The sequence below is a fragment of the Suillus clintonianus genome, assembly GCF_016758775.1.
Source record: "Suillus clintonianus strain FC179 chromosome Unknown DEU56scaffold_69, whole genome shotgun sequence".
NCBI lineage: Eukaryota > Fungi > Basidiomycota > Agaricomycetes > Boletales > Suillaceae > Suillus > Suillus clintonianus.
This window is the reverse complement of record NW_024539293.1, coordinates 1-21,646: the sequence shown is the minus strand read 5'-3', so window position 1 is coordinate 21,646 and position 21,646 is coordinate 1. Positions and strand designations below refer to the sequence as shown.

General features: G+C 48.1%; 7 protein-coding genes across 7 annotated transcripts; 4 read left to right on the top strand and 3 right to left on the bottom strand.

The window, feature by feature from the left end:
- Positions 1-192: 192 nt before the first annotated feature.
- On the bottom strand, positions 193-746 carry DEU56DRAFT_915494 (uncharacterized protein; the record flags this gene model as incomplete). The annotated part of the gene is made up of 4 exons (XM_041357747.1): positions 193-328; positions 388-476; positions 533-604; positions 654-746. 4 exons carry the CDS (start codon positions 744-746, stop codon positions 193-195), a joined length of 390 nt encoding a protein of 129 aa, XP_041205514.1.
- Positions 747-3,125: 2,379 nt separating this feature from the next.
- On the top strand, positions 3,126-5,262 carry DEU56DRAFT_819289 (fumarylacetoacetase). The gene is made up of 9 exons (XM_041354014.1): positions 3,126-3,288; positions 3,341-3,457; positions 3,517-3,720; positions 3,780-3,832; positions 3,899-4,041; positions 4,099-4,332; positions 4,419-4,696; positions 4,761-4,835; positions 4,895-5,262. The coding sequence occupies exons 1-9, from the start codon at positions 3,199-3,201 to the stop codon at positions 5,057-5,059; spliced, it is 1,359 nt and encodes a 452-aa protein (XP_041205513.1). The 5' UTR covers positions 3,126-3,198; the 3' UTR covers positions 5,060-5,262.
- A 3,237-nt stretch (positions 5,263-8,499) lies between these two features.
- DEU56DRAFT_742090 (uncharacterized protein) lies at positions 8,500-9,913 on the top strand (the record flags this gene model as incomplete). The annotated part of the gene is made up of 8 exons (XM_041348907.1): positions 8,500-8,642; positions 8,694-8,816; positions 8,868-8,905; positions 8,954-9,264; positions 9,314-9,385; positions 9,438-9,526; positions 9,585-9,798; positions 9,857-9,913. 8 exons carry the CDS (start codon positions 8,500-8,502, stop codon positions 9,911-9,913), a joined length of 1,047 nt encoding a protein of 348 aa, XP_041205512.1.
- A 636-nt stretch (positions 9,914-10,549) lies between these two features.
- On the bottom strand, positions 10,550-11,971 carry DEU56DRAFT_509410 (TPR-like protein). Its single transcript, XM_041346575.1, has 6 exons — positions 11,818-11,971; positions 11,689-11,753; positions 11,484-11,627; positions 11,286-11,431; positions 11,000-11,228; positions 10,550-10,933 (listed from the first exon to the last, which is right to left on the bottom strand). The coding sequence occupies exons 1-6, from the start codon at positions 11,945-11,947 to the stop codon at positions 10,742-10,744; spliced, it is 906 nt and encodes a 301-aa protein (XP_041205511.1). The 5' UTR covers positions 11,948-11,971; the 3' UTR covers positions 10,550-10,741.
- Positions 11,972-13,311: 1,340 nt separating this feature from the next.
- On the top strand, positions 13,312-15,534 carry DEU56DRAFT_973750 (cytochrome P450; the record flags this gene model as incomplete). Its single annotated transcript, XM_041359524.1, has 11 exons — positions 13,312-13,460; positions 13,518-13,614; positions 13,664-13,926; positions 13,980-14,229; positions 14,285-14,407; positions 14,459-14,561; positions 14,613-14,699; positions 14,750-14,784; positions 14,841-14,887; positions 14,939-15,061; positions 15,123-15,534. 11 exons carry the CDS (start codon positions 13,312-13,314, stop codon positions 15,337-15,339), a joined length of 1,494 nt encoding a protein of 497 aa, XP_041205510.1. The 3' UTR covers positions 15,340-15,534.
- A 1,637-nt stretch (positions 15,535-17,171) lies between these two features.
- Positions 17,172-17,896, top strand: DEU56DRAFT_742064 (uncharacterized protein; the record flags this gene model as incomplete). Its single annotated transcript, XM_041348905.1, has 2 exons — positions 17,172-17,351; positions 17,405-17,896. Coding segments are annotated over 2 exons (672 nt in total), but the record flags the coding sequence as incomplete, so codon positions are not given.
- Positions 17,897-17,921: 25 nt separating this feature from the next.
- Positions 17,922-20,229, bottom strand: DEU56DRAFT_872689 (uncharacterized protein; the record flags this gene model as incomplete). The annotated part of the gene is made up of 10 exons (XM_041355798.1): positions 17,922-17,969; positions 18,029-18,179; positions 18,224-18,629; positions 18,684-19,317; positions 19,370-19,515; positions 19,566-19,599; positions 19,630-19,748; positions 19,795-19,983; positions 20,034-20,159; positions 20,199-20,229. The coding sequence occupies 10 exons, from the start codon at positions 20,227-20,229 to the stop codon at positions 17,922-17,924; spliced, it is 1,884 nt and encodes a 627-aa protein (XP_041205508.1).
- Positions 20,230-21,646: the final 1,417 nt, after the last annotated feature.

Here is a 21,646-nt window from a genome sequence, read left to right as displayed (position 1 = left end):
AGTGTGCTCGGTGCCTCGATTTGCGGCCCACGTCTCTGGTCCCTGTGATATTCCAGCATCCATGATCACATCGGCGCCGCCCCTCCACCATAACACACTGAAGTAATTCCTACCGTTCTGTTATTAATTCTATGGTTCCGGATTCTTCTCGCGAACCACTCTACAGCAGTGGAACCAGTCTCAAAGTTTCTGTCAGGTTGCTTCTTCACCGCCTCTGCAAATAATATGACTGGATTCAACAAGAGCCCGGAGAACTTTGGAGTTGCCCGAACGGGTAAAGAAAGCCAAGGACCACCGCTCGCATTCAGCCTGTGCGCCGGGAGGTGGACTGTCCATGGCAATTCGACAGATTAGCAAGGCTGGAAATTCGAGTACTCATGCACGCACACAACGCGGTGAATGTTGGATTGCAGGATGCCTCCACTGAAAAGAGACAGCGCATCTCCAATATTGCAAATTGCGTGTCCAGGAATGGGCTATCCGTACATAGATGAATATTCGCTGCACGGGGGCATGAAACTCATGTGCTCACTCGAATGTAGGACCACTCGTCATGACCAGGTGGGAGCACTTGGAGTCCACCAAGGCGATTGTGCAAGAAGGTCTGGTAATGTTTGATTAAAAAACATGACTGCACGTTCCCAGTAACCCACAAGACTGCCGGAATCAGTGTGGGCACCTATTATTGCCCTTTCCGTAGGGAGGCTGTGGATGCTTCTGGTCTCGCTACAACTGTGTTCCTCCATGTCACCCAGTCTCTCCAAAGTCCCTTTCGGCAGTCCAAGCTTGTCATTGAATATATTGAACACAACACATGTCACCTCGAGGCCCTAGTGGCAGCACCCGAGCCCCTAAGTCCGACTGTCCATCATGTGAGGCCTCTATAAATCATATTCTGCAAGCTTACAGCGAGAAAAAGAATGCGTCGTAAGCACTTCAGTTTCAAACAAGGTCTTCATTGATCTTTGCTCGAGCAGCAGTAACATTTGTTCAGAAGCAAGTACTCAGTCCTCAGTAACGAACTGCTGTGCCGTCAATTACACTGTATTAATGCGAAAGCAGAAACACGACTCACTGTGGCTCAGCGCTCAGTTGGACACGGTCTGACACGTATCTATGTATGCAGGCTACCGTGCCGGTGAGTCGTGGGGTTAAATACTGGATGAAAACTACTCATACTCACTGCATCAACTCCGTCATAGATTAATTCTGGTAGGCATTCATCACCAGTGCAGCAATCTGAATTCGAGTCGCAAAGATAGTTACAATTGTCAGCACTGACAAGCATAGACGCTGTCAATGCAGCGACAGCGGCGAGGACAAATGCGAGACGCATTGTTTGTGAGATGTGATATTGGCTCTCGAAAATAAATCTGGAGGGGGACAGTAGGAGGACGGGTTTTATGTCCTGAATAGTGTTCTATGCAGAACCTATCCACCCGTAATACCCCTTCAAACAGATGATATTTGCAATGCCAGCAGATTGCCAACAGATGTTTCTTACTTGCAATGTCCCTGATATTCTGCTGACGACAGAACATTAATATTGGTGATGTACCATGTCAAGCCGATGCAGTACAGCATACATTACTAGGTGACAAGAGGATCCCAGAAGGTGAGCTCAGGAGTTTCATGGATGCTGAGAGAACTTCAGAGTCTCATCATGCATTGGACACGCGACGCAGGATACTGGGAGATCGGTAGCTGATGCTTAGGAGATCTGAATTCCGAAGGAGTGTTCCCCAGGTAGAATACACACGATGCACACTGCGCAGTACTATGTAGTGCTAGCCCTAAGGATGGCAGTGATCGTCGAAACCCACATCCAGCGATTTGGCAAATACGTATCTCTTTAAATTTTGACGTTAGTTCTATACATTTTTCATAGCGAGCACAGACGTGGCACCTGACGCGATAAGCGGGAAGAAACGTTGTATTCCTTCAATTGGTCTGGCCAGATGAGATCGCTTCGAAGTTTATTCATGCTGCGAGGATGGAGCGTTGGTGTATGAGCGCTTGAGCGCTTGTGTCCAGTGCATGAGAGCGGTATTTACGTATGGTGGATCAAATTTGGTGACGGTTCGATTTGCCGTCATGCCGCATACTTTTTTCATAGTGCGTGCGGGGTACGGGTGCTGTAGGACCCGCATTTTCTGCGCCCTACACAACCCCTCCCCTCTGAGTGAATCATTGTCTCCGCCTTTGCGTTGTTTCTCACTCTCTCTCCAGTGTCTCCAGTGTGGCACCCGTGTCACCTGGTGGATTACGGTAGTTTCCGTGTCCTCTCGAATTCTCGGCACAACCCCAGGCCTCAGCCGTCAGACAGACAGTCTCCCACTCTCAGCAAGTATCTAGTACTAGCGCTGAGTCAGTGCTAGTACTAGATAGTATACTTGCTGAGATCTCAGCGAGCTCGAGCTTGTCCTAGCATATTGTTGTACGTTTAATTATTTCAACATATTTCATTGGCAAGATTTCTGACGCCGATAGTTGAACAATCCCCTCTCGCTGAATTGATTGGTGCTGAAAGAAGGCGTACTTCTGACCTGTAGCATGCATGCACTTTTTTCATTTCTACTCGACGGTATGTAAGATGCATGGTAGCTGCGCACGCGTATAAAATGGTAACAGTGACCTCAATGAGTGATGTTCAACATCATGGCTGTTTGATACTCCGAGCTCGAGGAGGATGACACACAGCTCGAACACGCTTCTCCCGGGTCAACGAAGCTCTGATATGGGGAGGTAGGTCACGACGGCTCGTTTCCTGACTCTTCACTCGCGGAATAGTGGATGACACGACGCCATCCCAAACACACCTGCAAGCCTACGTATCCAGGCAATGCTTTCATTGTCTACTCAAGGCTGCTTAGACTGACAATTCGATTATACTGGTCAGTGGCGTTGAATCCAACTCCGCATCTTCATCCAGCTATACACGAAGTACGTGGAAGTGGGAGATTAGTTTGTCAATTCGGTCTCATCGCCGTACCAAGTACTGTACGTGGGGTATCTATATATATCAGGCATTGACAATGTCAGTGAACGTCTGCGAACAAAAATTGTTGCGTCTGGTACGTAAATATATCTCGTTCAGTTGATCTGCTTCTGAGTCCACGTGCATCCCTAATTCCTTATCACAGCGCTGGCCAGGCACACCAAAGATAATCGCCCCCCAGCTCTTCATCCTTCGATAACATGGCCTCCCAAAGCATCATCCCTATCCCTGCAGACTCACCTTTTTCATTAGCAAATATCCCCTTTGGCATATTCTCCACCCAATCGCAAGTCCGACATCTTATGTCCAACAATCCATATCGGTACTGATAATATCCTGCAGCCCACCCCCCGTCCTGGTGTAGCCATTGGGGAACATATCCTCGACCTCAAAGTCCTCGCGCTAGAGGGGATATTCGCAGATTGCGATGTAGCGTTCCCGAATGATGTCCTCTCGAATGTAGTGAAATCCACATTTTTATGGTACATTCGAATTTCCACTCAATGGCATGTATGCAGACAACCCTCAATGCCTTTGCTGCTCTTGGGAGGCCCACTACGTCTGGCGTACGCGCATATATCCAGTCACTCGTAACACGATTGTCTTCTCCCCTACACTCGAACCCTTCTCTCCTCGAGAATTGCACTGTAAGGCAAATGGAAGCAACAATGCACCTCCCATTTGATATCGGCGATTTCACGGATTACACGAGTTCCAAGACTGTAAGCGTCACATATATGTATAAGGTTGGATAGGTTGATGTCGTGCGGTGGTGATACAGCATGCGAAGAATACGCATTCGGGACATGGACATGGAGGTGTTGATGTTGACATGTGCGTCCATATCCTACCATCCTCCACTACGGGACTAAACTATTATTCGCTATATGCATGGAATAGGTTCCATCCTCCTCGTGCAGCTTCTGGACGCGCATCTACCATCCTTCCCTCTGGTACACCTATTGTTCGGCCCATGGGTCATCTCCCTCTGGCCCCTACGCGGGACCACCTGTCATCAGACCTCCTGTTAGGGTCCTCTGAAGGTTCGCTCACGTCTTTTGAACGCCTGACCAGTGCGTCTCCTGAAAGAACATATTCAGGGTCCCTCAACGATATCCATCCAGAAACCCTCAACCACCTTTTAGCAGACACTGCCGGAGAATTCAGGACTCTCGCTCAAACAACAGGATTCACGCTCGCACCCACGAACGAACTTGACTTCGAGCTCGAGCTCGCGTTTTTCATTGGTGTCCCAACTGAGTACTTTGAACGCTTACCAGTGGAGAAAGCGGAGGATCATATATTTGGTGTTGTGTTGCTAAACGATTGGAGTGGTGCGTTCTTCTTTTCACTTTGCATCTTCTTTCATTTTCCATTCGTGTCGTTTGCCGGGCCTGTTTATGCTAATACTCGTAAACAGCGCGAGACATCCAAAGCCCGGAAACCCTCCCCTTCGGTGCATTTAATGCAAAGAACTTTGCGAGCACGATCAGCCCGTGGGTGGTCACACTCGATGCGCTGGAACCCTTCAAGATCGCACATGACATACGGAGGGTCCCATCGTACCTTGTGGATAAGGGAGATGCGACGTATGATATATCAGTCAGCATGGAGGTGATTCCAGACGGACCGGAGGAGAGGGAGATGGGGGTGGCGAGATCGAGTTTGAGGAATTCGTATTGGACGTTTCGGCAGATGGTGCGTCGTTATTTGCTTTTTCTTTCGTCGTGGGATGTGGCCAATCCTAATGGAATCCTGGCAGCTTTCCTTCCACACCCTCTCGGGATGTCGCATGCGTACTGGGGATTTGATAGGAACGGGAACGTTATCTGGAGAGGTTTGTTCTTTCTTTTCCTTGTACAGTTGCCCAACGCACCTTCACTCATTCCCTCGCAGGACCCAGCCTCCCTCTGTTCCCTCATCGAGCAGCGCAGGCACTTCCCTAACCGAATGTTCTTACAAGACAGAGATAAGCTTGTGTTCACGGCTTGGTGCGGGTCACCCCGAAGAGGAGTAGGATTTGGAGAGTGTTGCGGGGTAGTGCTGCCTGCGAGATTGTAACATCACTACACGGCATGCTGAAGAGACATTGGGCGGCAAGAGACCATCCCTATTGATGATCGTTCATGGCCCCCGAGGAGGGGGGAGGGTCGCAGCCCAGAGAAGGAACTCGACCTACACGGTAAATTTATACGGCAGTGGAGACTACAGCCTACAGCTCCCACATGGATGCTATAAACACCCATATTAATGGCAGCCTGGCGTCTGACTGTCACACGGTTTGCGCCCTAGCTGTCATCTGTACAATATTAAATAAATGAGCGACAGCGAAGGTAATCAACGTGACATAAGCAACGAACGAAAGTTTTACAGAGAAAAGGACCGTTTGCGTTTGACAGAACCCTTCTCCCACTAATCGTGGGAGCCGGGGATACCGCTCTCATGCAGGGAATTCTACTGGGCACAAGCGCCCAAGCGCTCGTACACCAGCGCTCCATCCTCGCAGCATGAATAAATTTCGAAGCGATCTCATCTAGCCAGATCAATTGAAGGAATACAATGTTTCTTCGCGCTTATCGCGTCTGGTGCCACGTCTGTGCTCGCTATGAAAAATGTAGAGAACCAACGTCAGAGTTTAAAGAGATACGTATTTGCCAAATCGCTGGATGCGGGTTTCGACGATCGCTGTCATCCTTAGGGCTAGCACTACACAGTATTGCGTAGTGTGCATCGTGTGCATTCTACCTGGGGAACACTCCTTCGGAATTCAGATCTCCTAAGCATCAGCTACCGATCTCCCAGTATCCTGTCACCTTCTGGGATCCTCTTGTCACCTAGTAATGTATGCCGTACTACATCGGCTTGACATGGTACATTGCCAATGTTCTGTCGTCAGCAGAATACTTATCAGGGACAGTGCAAGTAAGAAACATCTGTTGGCAATCTGCTGGCATTGCAAATGTCATATGTTTGAAGGGGTATTCCGGGTAGATAGGTTCTGCATAGAACACTATTAAGGACATAAAACCCGTCCTCCTACTGTCCCCCTCCAGATTTATTTTCGAGAGCCAATATCACATCTCACAAACAATGCGTCTCGCATTCGCCCTCGCCGCTGTCGCTGCATTGACAGCATCTATGCTTGCCAGTGCTGACTATGTTTGTAACTTATTTTGCGACTCGCAGGCAGATTGCTGCGCTGGTGATGAATGCCTGCCAGAAGACGCATTTGATGTGAGTATGAGTAGTTTACATCCAGGATTTAACCCCATGACTCACCGGCACGGTAGCCTGGATACATATTTACGTGTCAGACAGTGTCCAACTGAGCGCTGAGCCACAGTGAGTCGTGTTTCTGCTTTCGCATTAATACAGTGTAATTGACGGCACAGCAGTTCGTTGCTGAGGACTGAGTGCTTGCTTCTGAACAAATGTTACTGCTGCTCGAGCAATGATTAATGAAGACCTTGTTTGAAACTGAAGTACTTACGACGCATTCTTTTTTATCGCTGTAAGCTTGCAGAATATGATTGATAGAGGCCTCACATGATGCATGATGGACAGTCGGACTTAACACACTGACATCATGATGTAGTTGGTTATAAAGTTCAACCGCCTGCACGTGACTTGAACACCATTCCTCGGAGTCCTCTGAATCAACACAGACTTTACTCCCGCGACATTCCAGGCCGTTTTCAATTCGTGACCCAAGCAGCCATTCCACCGCGTGCACAGGGTGACAGGGCGTTATGAGCACTGCATTATTCTATGGAGCTGTACCGCAATCTGTCGGAGGACAATTTGGATTGGTGACAATGAGCGAATGAAGCAGCTCGATGTGATGTTTGAGACGGATCTCATACCTAACATGTTGCAATAAGCCACTCGGGATCTGCGACTTATACTTGTTCCTTCTATCGAGCCACCGCTGTGAACTCCTCGTAATTTTTTCCGACCCAGCTGCTCATCTGTGGTGGAAATCTTTGACGATAATGACGTGGAGTCGGACACCTCCAAATGCCTGGTCGCTGTGGCCCGCCAAATCCTGACTTTGCAATCGAGAGTATGTGTGACAACAGTTAGATCAATCATCGAAACATCATCGGCAGTGATATATAGCTTGTCTGCCCAGAAGGCTGTCACGGTAAGCTTCCTCGTTACACGAGCGGACTTCCCTTGACTGGTATGCAGGCTACAACACGCAACGTTTTTCCTCCAATAAGAGATGCTGCAATGCCCATACGTGCAGCTTTCACCAGACGCCTTCCAGCTCCGTGAGCGACAAATTTCTCCGTGATGGTTTGAATAGCCTTTAATTTGCCGACGCCTCCCTCTCCAGGTATCATCATTAGTAGCTGCGGCGTATTCTGGCCAGCGAGAGTTGCCCTCATGCCAATCAATGATATCGAAGGCTCATCGCTGGTCGTGATGCGGGCAAGAGGAGTCCACAGGCATAACGGAGTCTTGGAGAGATGTGACATGTAAATTGGCTAGTGCTTCGACACTCCCACTTTCCACGTCCTCTTCATCGTCGTCATTTAGGTTGTCTACCGGGTCCATCATTGTCACGTCATCCTCGTGATCCACTCCTTCATCCAACCTGTCTCCACCGTGGCTTTGTTTTGCGCTGTTCGCCACCAGCTGCTGTCGCCGACCTTCAAGTCGTGCAAGACGTCACCAGAAGCAATACCAATATGGTGAGATTGGGACACTGCCCGCTCGTTGTTATCCGTGGCGCTAAACACATCCACCAGTTGGCCAATGTTCACGGTTGCTATGCCATATCGTTCCTCGCGAACAGATACTTAAGTGCTCTTGTACTCCTCAAGGTCCTCCGTCAGTGTATTGTTGATGCATTGTGTACGTATATACTAGAACAAAGGGCCGATGCTTACTCAAGCTTGACACAAGACATGCGATCAATTTTTAGATTGGTAATCTGTCGAACAAGGTTCCTGCCGGTGCAGGCTCAGCTCGGCCTTCACTCACGTTCCGGACGAGGGTCTCAAAATCTGTTATTAGGACAAGATATTGAAATGAACTCGATTTAGACTTTGATATCCGGGCCCGATAAATTTGTCCGTCCTGCAATCATCCTTAGGTCGTATCCCGCACATCTCAGTTGTGGCCGGCCGTCGAAAGTCAGTAACAAGGAAGAAACAACTTCTTAAGTAAGGTACAGGAGAGTATCAAATGAAACTGGAACGGTAGAAGAAGGAAAGGGGGGGTGCGAGGGTGCGGGAGCGCCTGAATCGGCTGTGCGTGGAGAAAGCCGACACGAAGTAAGTCGCTCGGGGGCGCCATTACTTTGACAAGCCGGGAAAGGTTCCCTTCTTCTCGGAAGTCAGGCGGTGATTGCGCATTGTTATGTAGTATAATAAAGGTGAAGGCCTTCCCACAACCTTTCTATACACTTATTCTTCATATCCTGCTGTCCCACTCGGAGTTGGTTCATCCACTTCCGTTCAGAATACCATGCTAACGTCCTCATTTAGATTATTATGCCTGGAAGTACCTTTCCTCCTTTCCTAGACGATGTTCGAACACATCCGCTCTTAATTATTGATTACGAGCTCATCAAGGCTGGAGACGTGGGAGAAGTAAATCGACTGTGGGAGGCAGCGACAACTATTGGATTCTGGTAGTACGTCATATTTCTGTTGTTGAATATGCGTCGAACCTAACTCGCCATAAGTTTGAAGAACCATGGTGCAGACCAAGAAGTGAGTGACATGTTTGATATGGGGGCTGAGGCAATGTCTCTGCCCCTCGAAGAACGTTTGAAGTTCGAGCAAGGAGACACAGGACAATCTTTCGGGTCCGTGTTGATTTTTCACGGGTGTCTCTCATTATTTGAGTTCTTTATCAGATACAAGAAAGTTGGCGCCAACGCGATTGATGCAACTGGTAGGATTTGCAGTCCAATTCACTAACAGTAGAGTGACGCAAATATAGGCACCTTGGACGCTGTTCAATTCCTAAACGTCTCTAAAGATGATGCACTAGCTTATCCGCAGGTCGTTCACCGCGCCTACCCATCGACCGTAAATGCTCGCATGGAAAACACAATTGCACCGTTTATCCGCAAGAGCCTTGAGGTGACATGTGTTGTGTTCAATATATTCAATGACAAGCTTGGACTGCCGAAAGGGACTTTGGAGAGACTGGGTGACATGGAGGAACACAGTTGTAGCGAGACCAGAAGCATCCACAGCCTCCCTACGGAAAGGGCTATAATAGGTGCCCATACTGATTCCGGCAGTCTTGTGGGTTGCTGGGAACGTGCAGTCATGTTTTTTAATCAAACATTACCAGACCTTCTTGCACAATCGCCTTGGTGGACTCCAAGTGCTCTCACCTGGTCATGACGAGTGGTCCTACATACGAGTGAGTACACGAGTTTCATACCCCCGTGCAGCGGAAATTCATCTACGGATAGCCCATTCCTGGACATGCAATTTGCAATATTGGAGATGCGCTGTCTCTTTTAAGCGGAGGCATCCTGCAATCCAACATTCACCGCGTTGTGTGCGTGCATGAGTACTCGATTTTCCAGCCTTGCAATCTTTCGAATTACCATGGTCAGTCCACCTCCTGACGCACAGGCTGAATGCGAGCGGTGGTCCTTGGCTTTCTTTACCCGTCCGGGCAACTCCAAAGTCCTCCGGGCTCTTGTTGAATCCAGTCATATTATTGCAGAGGCGGTGAAGAAGCAGCCTGACAGAAACTTTGAGACTGGTTCCACTGCTGTAGAGTGGTTCGCGAGAAGAATCCGGAACCATAGAATTAATAACAGAACGGTAGGAATTCCTTCAGTGTGTTATGGTGGATGTGATCATGGATGCTGGAATATCACAGGGACCAGAGACGTGGGCTGCAAACCGAGGCACCGAGCACACTCCGACGGTGGTCTAGGTCGTGATTCGTGAATTATCTGTCCCGTTCGATAATATCATGAATCAGTCTGATTCGATGTGGAGGATTCTCTGGTTGACTACTTCTAGCTTGCTTTGTTATCGCCGTCTTCAGTGAATCATTGATCAATTCAGGAAGCTAAGTGTACAGCGAGTACATATTAAACGCTGTTCTCGACATCTCCAAGGCCATCGTATATACAAGATCATAAAACATGGGTGAATGCTAGGCCAGAAGTGACTCCCAGTGCGAATTATCGCCAGTCAATCCGGTACATCGAGACCGAATTTCGATCATTGGAGTCGAGCTTGGCCATAGAATTGGAAAGTCCAGCTATGGGATCGAGTTCGTCGAAGACCAGTCTTCCTAAGACAGAGTCAGTATCAGTCACGAACCACAAAAAAACATCATTAGACGGAAAACTGAATAGTCAGAGGAGAATCCAATTCTTGATTCACATACTTGATCAATCACTGCTAAAACATCAGAAGCTAAGGTTAGCGCATGAATTACTTACCATATAGGCAGGTGTAACGGGTGGCACAGCGATTCTTAAGCTTGCCTGTGCCACGACCGCTGCGCAGTTCATCATCGGAATTCTCCCGAGAGGCTCCCATCCTCCTCTCCCTTTTCCTTTCGTTGCACTCAATTCAAGTACCTCACGTTCCCTTTCATTCAGTCTTCGTCCTAGTATTTACATCCAACATTTGTCTGCATTGTTCTTACAATGACTATCTCATCCCTTGATCACGCCTAAGTGAACTTCAAAGATGCAAACAGGATGGGAAGAACGTAGCTCGAGAAAAAAATAGCAAACGAACTCCATGCTTACGCAAGGGGAGTCGCGACCCAAGCAAAAACCTCCTGTCTCCCTTTCGCAATCTCACCCTTCTGACCCGAACTCGAGTACGCAACACGAAGACGCTCCGTAGCCAGCTCATCTAGTAACTCCACGTTCTTCGGTGGACTAGTATTCGATAAAGACTTCAGGTTCGCATTTTGCGCTAACCGGCGAGTACACTATATTTTGAAAAAATTACCCGATGTTCAACTCGACAAACAGCCCACACGAGAAAAAGAACGCACAAGTTTCACGCCAAACCACGCTCGCACAGTGATCCCGAGCGGTGTGGATTCTTGCAAGAGTTGTTCTGAATCGTCGGTGTCGGTCATGTCGACGACAGTGAGGAACATCTTGATGGCGAGGGCAAAGTCTTCGGAGGTGTAGGCTGTTTCAGCGGCTTGGAGAACGTAGAAGGGGTTCTGGGGCGTTAGGAGCAGAACATGTGAGAGGGCCTGGAGGGAGTGATCATATCTGTGCGAGCGAACAATGAACAAGACGTGTGATGGTATGAATGGAATGGAGACGCACTGGTTACACGACGCATAGATGTCTGCGAGTTCTAGCCACCCTTCGACGTCCGTATAGAACGTATCCAAGAATTGCACGAGTTCATTCACAGCCTTCTCTACCTTTCCTGTTCTCCTCAGTACTGATATACGCCGCTTCCAGATCGCCTGTAGTACGAGTAAGCGCACAAAGACACGTATATACGAGAAAAGTACGCACGGCATTGGCAGAATCGGCTTCAAGGATGTCTGCGTAGTATTTTAAGGCAGTTTCTGGTGGCTCTGTAGCTTCCATTCGGATGCCTATGAGACAGTCAACACGTGGGGAGTTGGGGAATTTGTCGGCAATGAGCTGGAGGCATTGCTTTACAGAAATGAGTTTGAGCTGTCGTGCTAAGTACTTGGAATAGAAACAAAGGACGTACGTCTGCTATATCAAGTCTTCCGACGTCTATTGAGGCCAATGTTAACTGTTCTAGGGATGTCCAGCCTGCAGGAACACCGCGGTGACTTGAGTTCAAATAACAGGCGCGGGCAGCGATGAAATGACTTACCATCGTCTCCCAATTTTTTGAAACCACTTTTCTGAAGGACTAGAAGACCACTGCGGAAGATATCTTGCGAAGCGCGCGTGTTGTTGGCACGGTACGTAGCTAATCGTTCCAAGGCTGACTGCAAACTCATGAGTATAGAAAGGACCAGTGTATTACGTAAATTCTACATTGGTCGTGAGTTGCCATTCCCCAAATTTAACATCATCACTGATTCAAGCTTGACTTGCAGTTGGTTGAGGTTGATCATCCGGATCGCGGGAGTCGTCGAGGAACCTCATTTTCATTCAGACCCGCTTGCTGAATCTCGAGGTCGGAAGGGTACAAGGTCTAAGACTAGTCCACCTTGTTGATATGCGACGTCTGGTGCACCGTGACCGCGGTATCAATTCACTTCGTCCTGTCCCAAACTCTTCCTACTAGACGTTATACATCGTTGGAAGCTCTAGCAGACTATGCTAACGTTCTTGTTTTCTTTTCAAGACCTCGAAGGAAGTTGGAGAGGAATGTGGTCATTGAAGTGACATATGTGGGTTGACCATTGGTGGTTGATTCGTTTTTTCGAGATAACATGCATACGAGACGGCGCACTTAGGACATTGCGATTCATTTTGAAGAAATTCAGGTGTTTGATAACCGTAGGCTCAGAGCCCCTAGAATGGGCTCAGCGACGTACGCATCTGCTTTGATGCCACGATCAGAAAAAGTGCGGACTTTTTGCATTCGTTTGATGCCCGAGCACTCATTGAATCCCTCAAACATGTGCGTAGCTTGCTTGATTAAAATAAACTCATTTGATCATTTCCTAGGACCTTGAAATGTCGTCTTTTTAGACTCTGGCCAATCAAGTCCTTTTAGCTTCAAGTCAGGTGGCAGGGGATGTACTAGTGGCAGTTGTTGGTGGAAGCCCTAACGCTCTCACGCCCGGAGACTCTCCACCGCTCAAGATCGCTTGGCTGACTTCCCTGAAGAATGCATCCCTGGAAATGATAAAGCGAATTCCTCTGGCATCTGTAAATCAGAATGTCTCTCCACCAACACCCGGGCGCAACGTGGCAATAGCACCAGGGTCGTACCTTTGACTCGCCTAGGAGTGTGACGATTGCAAGGATTGCCTCATGGTCATCTTGTCGGATTAATGATAAGTTGGCTAATCCTTATTCCGGAGAGAAATAGTCGGTGTATCGTTGATATCATTGTTATTGTAGCTGACCATGCTACTACTCCCAGCCTAATCTTCTAAAGGGGTAACGGACCGCATTTGTCCTCGTGGTTTGAGAGAGCGATCAGCAATTCTACTCTGTACCAATGTTTGCGGATTCTGATTCCTTTCTTAGAGAAACCCATCCTCGTCACGACGGGTCACCGTGGTAATGTTTTTTAATAGGGCGGAGGATAACCGGCGTGAGTGGCAAGTATAAGATGTTGGACACGCACGGTCTATCAAACCCACATTCTCCTCGACAAAGATATTGAATTTCCAGCCCACTAAACGTCATGAGTGCCAGCTATGCCGCTGGTGTCGCTGTAATCGTAGCGGTACTCGTGTTATACAAGAAATTCTCGTTAGCGGGTGGGAACAACATCCCGCTTCCACCTGGACCTCCCGCATGTTGGTTCTGGAGCAACGCTTTGCCTGCTGTCAAGTGAGTTCCGGCAGTGTTATCCGAGACATTAGAGGCTGATGCAGATCGTCCAATTAGCATTGCCTATGCGCTGACAGACTTGGTTCGAAAGTATGGGCCTGTCGTGTCGTTCCGACAAGGTAGCCAAGTGATAATTGTCATTGGCAGCATGGAGGTATACTGTCCATACCTTGAGCTTCTTCCGACATTGACCCCCTTACCAGGCGGCCACGCACATCATGGAGAAAGAAGGCGGATCACTGGTAGATCGGCCCCGGACCATTGCTGGGGGCGATATGCTCTCAAATGGAATGCGCTTGGTCCTTTCTCATTCCGGTGATCGCTTCCGGCGCCTCAGAAAAGCAGTACATACCCATTTACAGCCAAAGGTGACAGAGACATACCAAGATATGCAGCGCGAGAAGGCGATGGATTTTATATTGGATATACTGGATGACCCGAAGAACCATCAGAAGCATGCAGAGCGGTGCGTCATTACCAAGAACTTATGTGATCCTTTCATAGATATGGTGCCTCAAGGTATGCAGCATCAGTCATTCTCCGGGTGACTTATGGAAAGTCTGCGCCCACTGCCAACACTGATCCCGAAGTTATCCGTATTCACAAAGTCGTTGAACATTTTCAGGCCGCAGTTCGCCCAGGAGCTTATCTCGTCGATCGGGTGCCCCTTTTGCGTTACTTGCCTGGTTACGGAAAACAACTTCATAAGTGGCATCATGAGGAGCTAGATCTATACAGGCATCAGCTACAGCGCGTTAAGAACGACGTGGTGAGGGGCTCTCTATTCCGATAAACGTATGTCGCTGACATCGTATTGTGTCCAGGATCAAAACAAAGCTAGCCCCTCTTTCACCAAGACACTATTGGAGAACGCTCAAGGACACCAGCTCTCTCCGGATGAGATGTCCTATCTCGCTGGATCACTCTTTGGGGCGGGATCAGATACGGCAAGTCATACAACTTGTTTATCTACCTGAACTTACTAATTTTTGGTTCAGACCTCTGTTGGAATTACGGCTATTATTATGGCTGCGGCATGCCACCCACTGGCTCAGGCTAAGGTGCATGAAGAGCTCGATACGGTCATCGGATCAGCCAGAGGTAATGCTATAGGGGTAGAAAGATTTTGATTTTTAAATTGTTTCGTGGTAGCACCGACATTTGAAGACTCAAACTCGCTCCCTCAATTGCGCGCGTTCTTGTTGGAAGCTTTGAGATGGAGACCCATCGTTCGCATAGGTAAATTTCAAATTCGGCACGCTGCTGCACGATGCTGACATGTGCCTCAGGATTCCCCCACCGTGCAACCAAGGATATTTTCTGGGTAAGCATCTTAGATTCATTGTAACCCACGTTCTCATTCCTGTCTGTGTGCATCAGCAAGGATATTGCATTCCCGAGGGTGCAACAGTCTATGGGTGCCATTGGTAAGGTGTTGTTTCGCGATGTACTTCGCTTCATTTAGTGCATGTTTTCAGGACTCTTTCTCGCGATCCTATTGCCTTCCCAGATCCTGAAGTTTTCAATCCCCAGCGCTGGCTTGATTCAGAAGGTCGCCTCAAGGATAATTTAAAGATCATCACATATGGTTTTGGTAGACGGTAAGTCGCGCCGCCATTGGATTTTTGACACCGATCAATGAAGTTCACTTGTGTTTGAAAGTGTATGTCCCGGCCTGCACCTCGCAAATCAGTCGCTGTACATTACCCCCGCCCTTCTCTTGTGGTCTTTCCGCATTGATCAACGACCTGACGCCCCGATCAACACGCATGCTTTCAGTGACGCGGTTATTCCCCATGCAACACCATTTGAGATCGATGTCATTCCCCGGATCGAAGTCGCGAAGCTGAAAGAGATGATGAGTAGGCCTATGGATTGAAGATGTTTCATTGTCTCTTGGTGTTGTTTTGGAGCGAAAACCTATGGTACAGCCCAAAACGGTAGGGGTGTAAATCAGCCCTGAGATATTCCAGGACCTAAGAAATAGGTACTGGTCTGTCCGCACGATCACACAGGCTCCACTTGTAGCCGGTCCGGTCTTAGTCATATCATAATTTCTTCTTTTTTTGATCCATATTCGGCGTTCATCTCTGTCGTTGATCTCGCGAGTCAGATTGATTCCTAATCGTCTTTTCACTTTTCATCTTTCCTTCCATTTCACTCACATCCTTCCACAGCACAAACGCATGAATTATGATGTGAGTAAAATGTCGGTGAAGTGTGAAAATATACCACAATATCACGAAGTTTTCTGGTACATTTCCTCATCATGCAATCTGCCAACAATTACACGCTTTGCCCACAATCTATCACATTTTTACCTTACATTTTCCCCACAATTCACGCAATATTTCCATACGTAGACACCGCACAACAATCACGCTTCGACGGTAGCTTAAAATCACACATAGGAGCTCGAATTTGTATGCAGCGGGCTTGATTATAAGGAAGATTGATACAGGCTATGTTACACATAAGGATGAGAGCGGAACGACACACCTGAGTCCCCACCACAATGTCCCATGTCGAGCCCTGAGTATAACTTCAGCTTCGGTCCTCCCCCTCCTTTGTATGGCCATCCCAGTGCTAGCACACCAGCGGGCCACACGTACAGTGGAATGGTAGGCTCGTACCAAGGCGGCCCTACATATACAGGAATGTCGGATGGCCGTCCCATGTCCATCCCAGCACCGACGCCAGGATTATCTTCGAATGAGCTCCCGTGGCCAGCGTCCGTTGTTCCCATCATAGATCCCCGACTGACTACAGCTCCAGGTGGTGTAGGAACAGGCACCAGCTCCACACAGAACACTAGCAGTCTACCCAAGACGATGAAAATCTCTCAGGTCTTGAGTGAGATGACCAGTTTTAACTGCCGGCTGGCCCAAGCTGAAGACTTGGAGCTGCGACATGCAAATGAACTGCGCACGGTGGAGACTAGATGTGTTCAGCATGTCGAGGCTGTGAAGATTGAGTTCAAGGCCGAGATAAAGAGTCTAGAGGAGCAGTTTGAGCAGAGAGTCGCCAGTTTGCTTACGAGTAAGAGTCACATTGATGTAGGAGACGGGTCTGAAGATGAGACCGATGAGGAGTTCGAGAAAGAAGCTTGAAAAGAGTGCCCTTGCATTTGACGACAATGGTCTGAAGGCGAGTAAATCAGTGGATCCAGTATGTGAAGAGTACACTAATAAGACATCACTCAGGCGGTTGTTCACATCATGTTTCAGATGTTGATGGGAAGTGCAAAGCTTACCGTTGACGCACTTCCTTCATATCCAAGTGACGAAAATAAGTGGCCGCTGGATCCTGCCACCAATGAGTGTTTGATGCGTTTTCGCTGGACTGAATCCCATCAGCATTCAGATAATCACGCCAACATCCTGCGCATCATCACTTACATTCGTCAACATGGCACAACTGTATTCGCTGGCACTGGTCCTACTCTTCGCGATATCAGTGACGAAGACCTGTGCGCCCGTGTGGTGAAGAAATATCAAGACTTACAGAAGATATTGCGGAAGGCAGGCAGGTTATCTGGACACCCAGTGGTGCCTCTGACAGGGGCGGCAAGTACTGTTGAAGATGATCCGCTTGGGCCTTCAGCTCAGCCTGTAGCCGTAACGGCAACTTCACGCGCCAAATTGCAAAGTCGTGCCAGAGGAGCAAGTCATGGGCCATTAATATGAACTAGAACTCACCTGTGTACCTTAGAAACTTGAAGTGTGTATACGCAAATATGAGAATCTGCCAGAGGATTCAGAGTTCAGGCATGAGAAATATCGAGCGGCACTCACAGAGTCCTTGATGTCGCAGGATGAGGATGAGGTGAGTGAGCAGGGGCAAAAGACAGGGCAATTTGTATCCCATGCTGGAACATATCGAAGTGACCTTGTGAGTAAAATGATGACAGCTAAAATGAACACTGACCCTGATAAAAACTGTAGATGTTGAGGTTCTTGGCCGCTGTTGATGAAGCGGCGGATCCACACCCCCCGCCTCGCTTCACCGCTCGGGTTAAAGGCGACTCGAAAGAACTCCCGCTCTTAGCTGCGAAGAAAATTGAGAATCGAGCACGCCGATGGATGGTGTCAGCGGAATGGCTTGCGAGAGAAGAAAACAAGAAGTATGACTCACCTAGCTTTCTCCTAGACAATGGGCGTGCATGGGGTGATCCAAAGGACCCTGAGGAGATGTTGGCAGGGCAGAAGCGAGTGAAGGAACAGAAGAGGGTGATTGCGGCGAAGAAGCGCGTGAAAATCGAGGAGATGGAGGCGAAGAAGAAGGAAAAAGGAACAAAGAAAGGTAAGGGCAAATCAAAGGCCACAACTGACAAAGGGAAGGGACGAGAGAGCATCCCAGCACAACCAGTAGCAAGTACTAGCACGGCTCGTGAGCTGCCTCCTGCTGCAGAGTCGGATGATGAGTTCAGTGACTAGATATGACGAAAAGTGCGCACCTTATCTACTCTCCGTCTTCGTCTTCTAAAAAGTCTTCAGGTTCGTTCCCTGCCTACAAATTTTTTGAGACTGTTGTACGAGAGCTCGAGTAATCACAGTTTGTAAACTTACATGGTCAAATGAGACGGTGATCCACAGATCTTTTTTGAGGATGTTCGAGTGCACTGGAATTAGTGCCAGTGGGCACTCGATCTGTGATACTGGAACCACTTCCTGAGGGCCCAATTCAGTGTAGGAGACGTGGATACCAAGTGTAGATGCACTGAAAATATATGAGCGCTTGTCCCTGCTAACCAAAAGACTTACTAGAGATCCCATGGCATTGCAGGAATGTCATCATCAGAGACTAATCTCCGCACCACTGCACAAACATGAGGGACAACGTCAAGAACACCAACCACGAATAATGCCGTGATTTGCACAGGGACACGTGTTCTACCTTGCGATATGAACGCAAATGAGTCAGCGTGCGTGCACCGATTCATGGTGCAGCCGTAACGAATGCCGTCTTTGCGAATGTATGTGAGTGCGCGAGCTACCTTGTTCGCATAGAAGGGGGTGCCATTGTCGCACGATAAATCACCAACCAGGTGAAGGTCGGGCCATAGAGAACGACAGTACTGGAGAAGAATGGGGTAGAATACTCCTTGAGGCGAGCCGTATGTACGGAGATTGATCAATTTTGCATTACGGAGTGGTAACCTAACATTGTCTGATAAAAAAACGAGCATCAGTTGATAGATTGGTGCGAAAAATAAACACGTACCTTCGGCAGCTTCGCTCTGATAAACTGCTATCTGCGTCATCATACTTCCACAGTCTTGAGCTTGTACCTTGATGATGCAGTTAATTTGGTCCCATTCGAAAGAATGAGTGTCAGCGGGAAGAGAAAGAAGATACTCGTAAATGAGATGAGTTTGGACCCAGTTCCATAAGAGAGTCAACTCGATCCATCCTCCGTCATGACCGTTATGGTGAACACGTTCCAGCATCCCATTGAACCGCTCGAATGCGAAGAGCCACCAGGCATATACAGGACCAAACTTCTTGATCATGTCGGCTGTATGCATCGAAGCTTGATGGTTGATGGTGAGTGGGATGCGAAGCTGCAGACATTCCAAGCAGTAATGGGCTAGAAAGCTCTGACCAGTGCGAGCCTGGGCCATAGAGATCGTGCGGGATGCGAGAATTCGGACACCAGTGCACAGGAATAGAATGGCCTGATACATCGAGCGGCGGTTACGCGAGAAATCAGGGGCAACAGTGTTGGGTGGAAGAGGAGGCTCGGTGTCTGGTATTTCGTCATTAGCATCCCTCCAAGACCACCAGAGAATGACCGGGGTGATTGTTAGAAGACGACGCCACTCGTCAGCCTTCTTGAGGGATTGGTTTTCACCCAGCTGATGTTGGACAAAGATGAGAACTAAGTCGGCTATCAAGGCAAACACGTACATTTTCCGGCAGTCGAGTGACATGGCTAGGCCATCTTACAGCATTAATTATATCTTCAAAGTGTCGCTTCGGAGAATTGACGCCACCCATGCCCGAGAGCATATATCCACCAAACAACACGCGCATAAATAGGTGCGAAATGATTCCTTGATCAATCGAGATGTAAGCATGTCAGAATGAAGAAATAGACACGTACCAAGAAAGATACAGTGCATAAAGTCAAGAGCTGACTTTCTCGATGGTAACCAGCCTCAAATGACATTGAGAATGCTAAATCTAACTCCGTGGTCTCGCAAGATCGCTTCTTGGCGAGCGGGAGCAGCATCCTTAGAGTAGAAGCTCTGACGAAGCATGTGATGATCATCTTTGGCGGTCCACGCTACGCACCAAGTCAATGGGGATCGTGTGTGTGAAAATTCACTTACAATTGTTGTAGCCTTCGGGAGTATTGATTTTGACGATGTCAATGTCACAAAACGCACATGGATGGAAGTCGTGACTGTGTCCAGCGGTTCCGTTACATTTATGCGAGGCAGGCATATCACAAGCGAGGGCTTCGTTATCTGCGAATACATCTGCAAGTTCTTCTTCTCCGTGAACATCCATTTTGACCCCTAGATAAGTTCAAACAGTGAGCATACAATTAGCATTTAATACTTCACACCATTCTTGAGTTCAATCAGCTCGCGAGTAGACGGCTCCAAACAATGGTTGATTTGAACTATGTTTGGGTCTTTTGGACCCGGCATAATGGCTGCGCATATGACGTTGACTTGTAAGAATTGTTGATCTCATGGGAGGTCGTTGATGGCGTAGTAGATAGAGCCACTAGAGTGGGGCCGATTTTCGAGTATTCCCATCCTACATCACGATCATGTCAAATTAAGTGTTCAGTGAGTGCAAGTACGACATTTAAACTCAGCAGTCAATATTCAAGGTCAAATGCAGGCCATATCAATGTTCGGTAAGCTTTGTTGTTGCTGGTTGGTTATCCTGAGGGCGGTCGCGGATGGTACCTAATTCACCAATCTCGCGGACAGTATTGGTCTCTGTTACAGCGGCCCCATCATTTTCTCATCATCATGCTTCTCCGATCTATTCCTGTTATCTCTGACTGCTTATCAACATGCACTGCATGAACATTCTAGATACTTCCGTCTATTCTTGTTATCTTTGGCTGCTTATCAACATGCACTGCATGAACATTCCAGATAGTTCTATGATGATCTTCTTGACTCCTTTCACTTCCATAGTCGGCCTGGTCCGTGCCTCCTTTGTCCATTATAAATACCGCAGTAGTCACGCTTGTATTCCCTAACTTGAATCTACTTGGTTCTCTCTGATACTTGATCATCTTCTGAGGAAGATACTTGATTCCGATCTAGCTCTTATAAGAGACTAGCCTATACTCGAACTTCACTTAGAGGGAGAGCCCCTCAAGTGTCTGAACAGAACGTCGTAACACGAGGAACTCCTTTATTGGATTAGTTACGCAAGAACTATCCAAGTCGTAACAAAAGATTCAAGTTACTCTGAACCCCTCTATCACCGAGGGACCCCCTCACTCCGAAACCCTGAACCCAGAATAGAAAGACAAGACGTCTTCCCAGAAGCAAAGCTCGGCTAAGGCAAGACACGCCGCCAGAAGAATTCTAGGAGGAGACCCATACCCCAGAACAGAAAGAACTCCCGCTCAGACTCCTCAGAACCCGTTCTCATCCCTATTAGTAGGACCATCCGCTATAACCAGAGGGGTCATTGCATCACCAATTGGATATAGTTCGTTTGAGGAAGGATCATCCCAGAACCAAGAATCATCGCAACAAGGACATCCCCAGAACCCACCTGTTGATAAAGACGAAGAAATCCCTGACGCTCCACCGCTTGACCTCGACGAAGAAGAAGAAGAAAACTACGACGAAGAACCCGAAGAACCAGAAGAACCTGAACCTCAAGTATCCGCTATGGCAGGAAGAGGAGACAAACCCATTGAACGAAAGATTGGATACCCACCTGACTTCTCTGGAGACAGGGAGAAATTTTCCCAATGGCTGTGCCTAGTTGACTCTTACATCGAAATCAACGATGAAATCTACGACACCGACAAGCGAAAAATCATCTTCGCTCTTTCATTCATGAAAGAAGGAGCAGCAGCTCTCTGGATGGAAGATTTCATCACCTTTACCAGAGAAGAAAACCCAACCTCGTTAACCGGAGCAAAGAACGGTTTTGGAACATGGGCGAACTTCACTACCAAGATGAAAGAAAGCTTTTCCC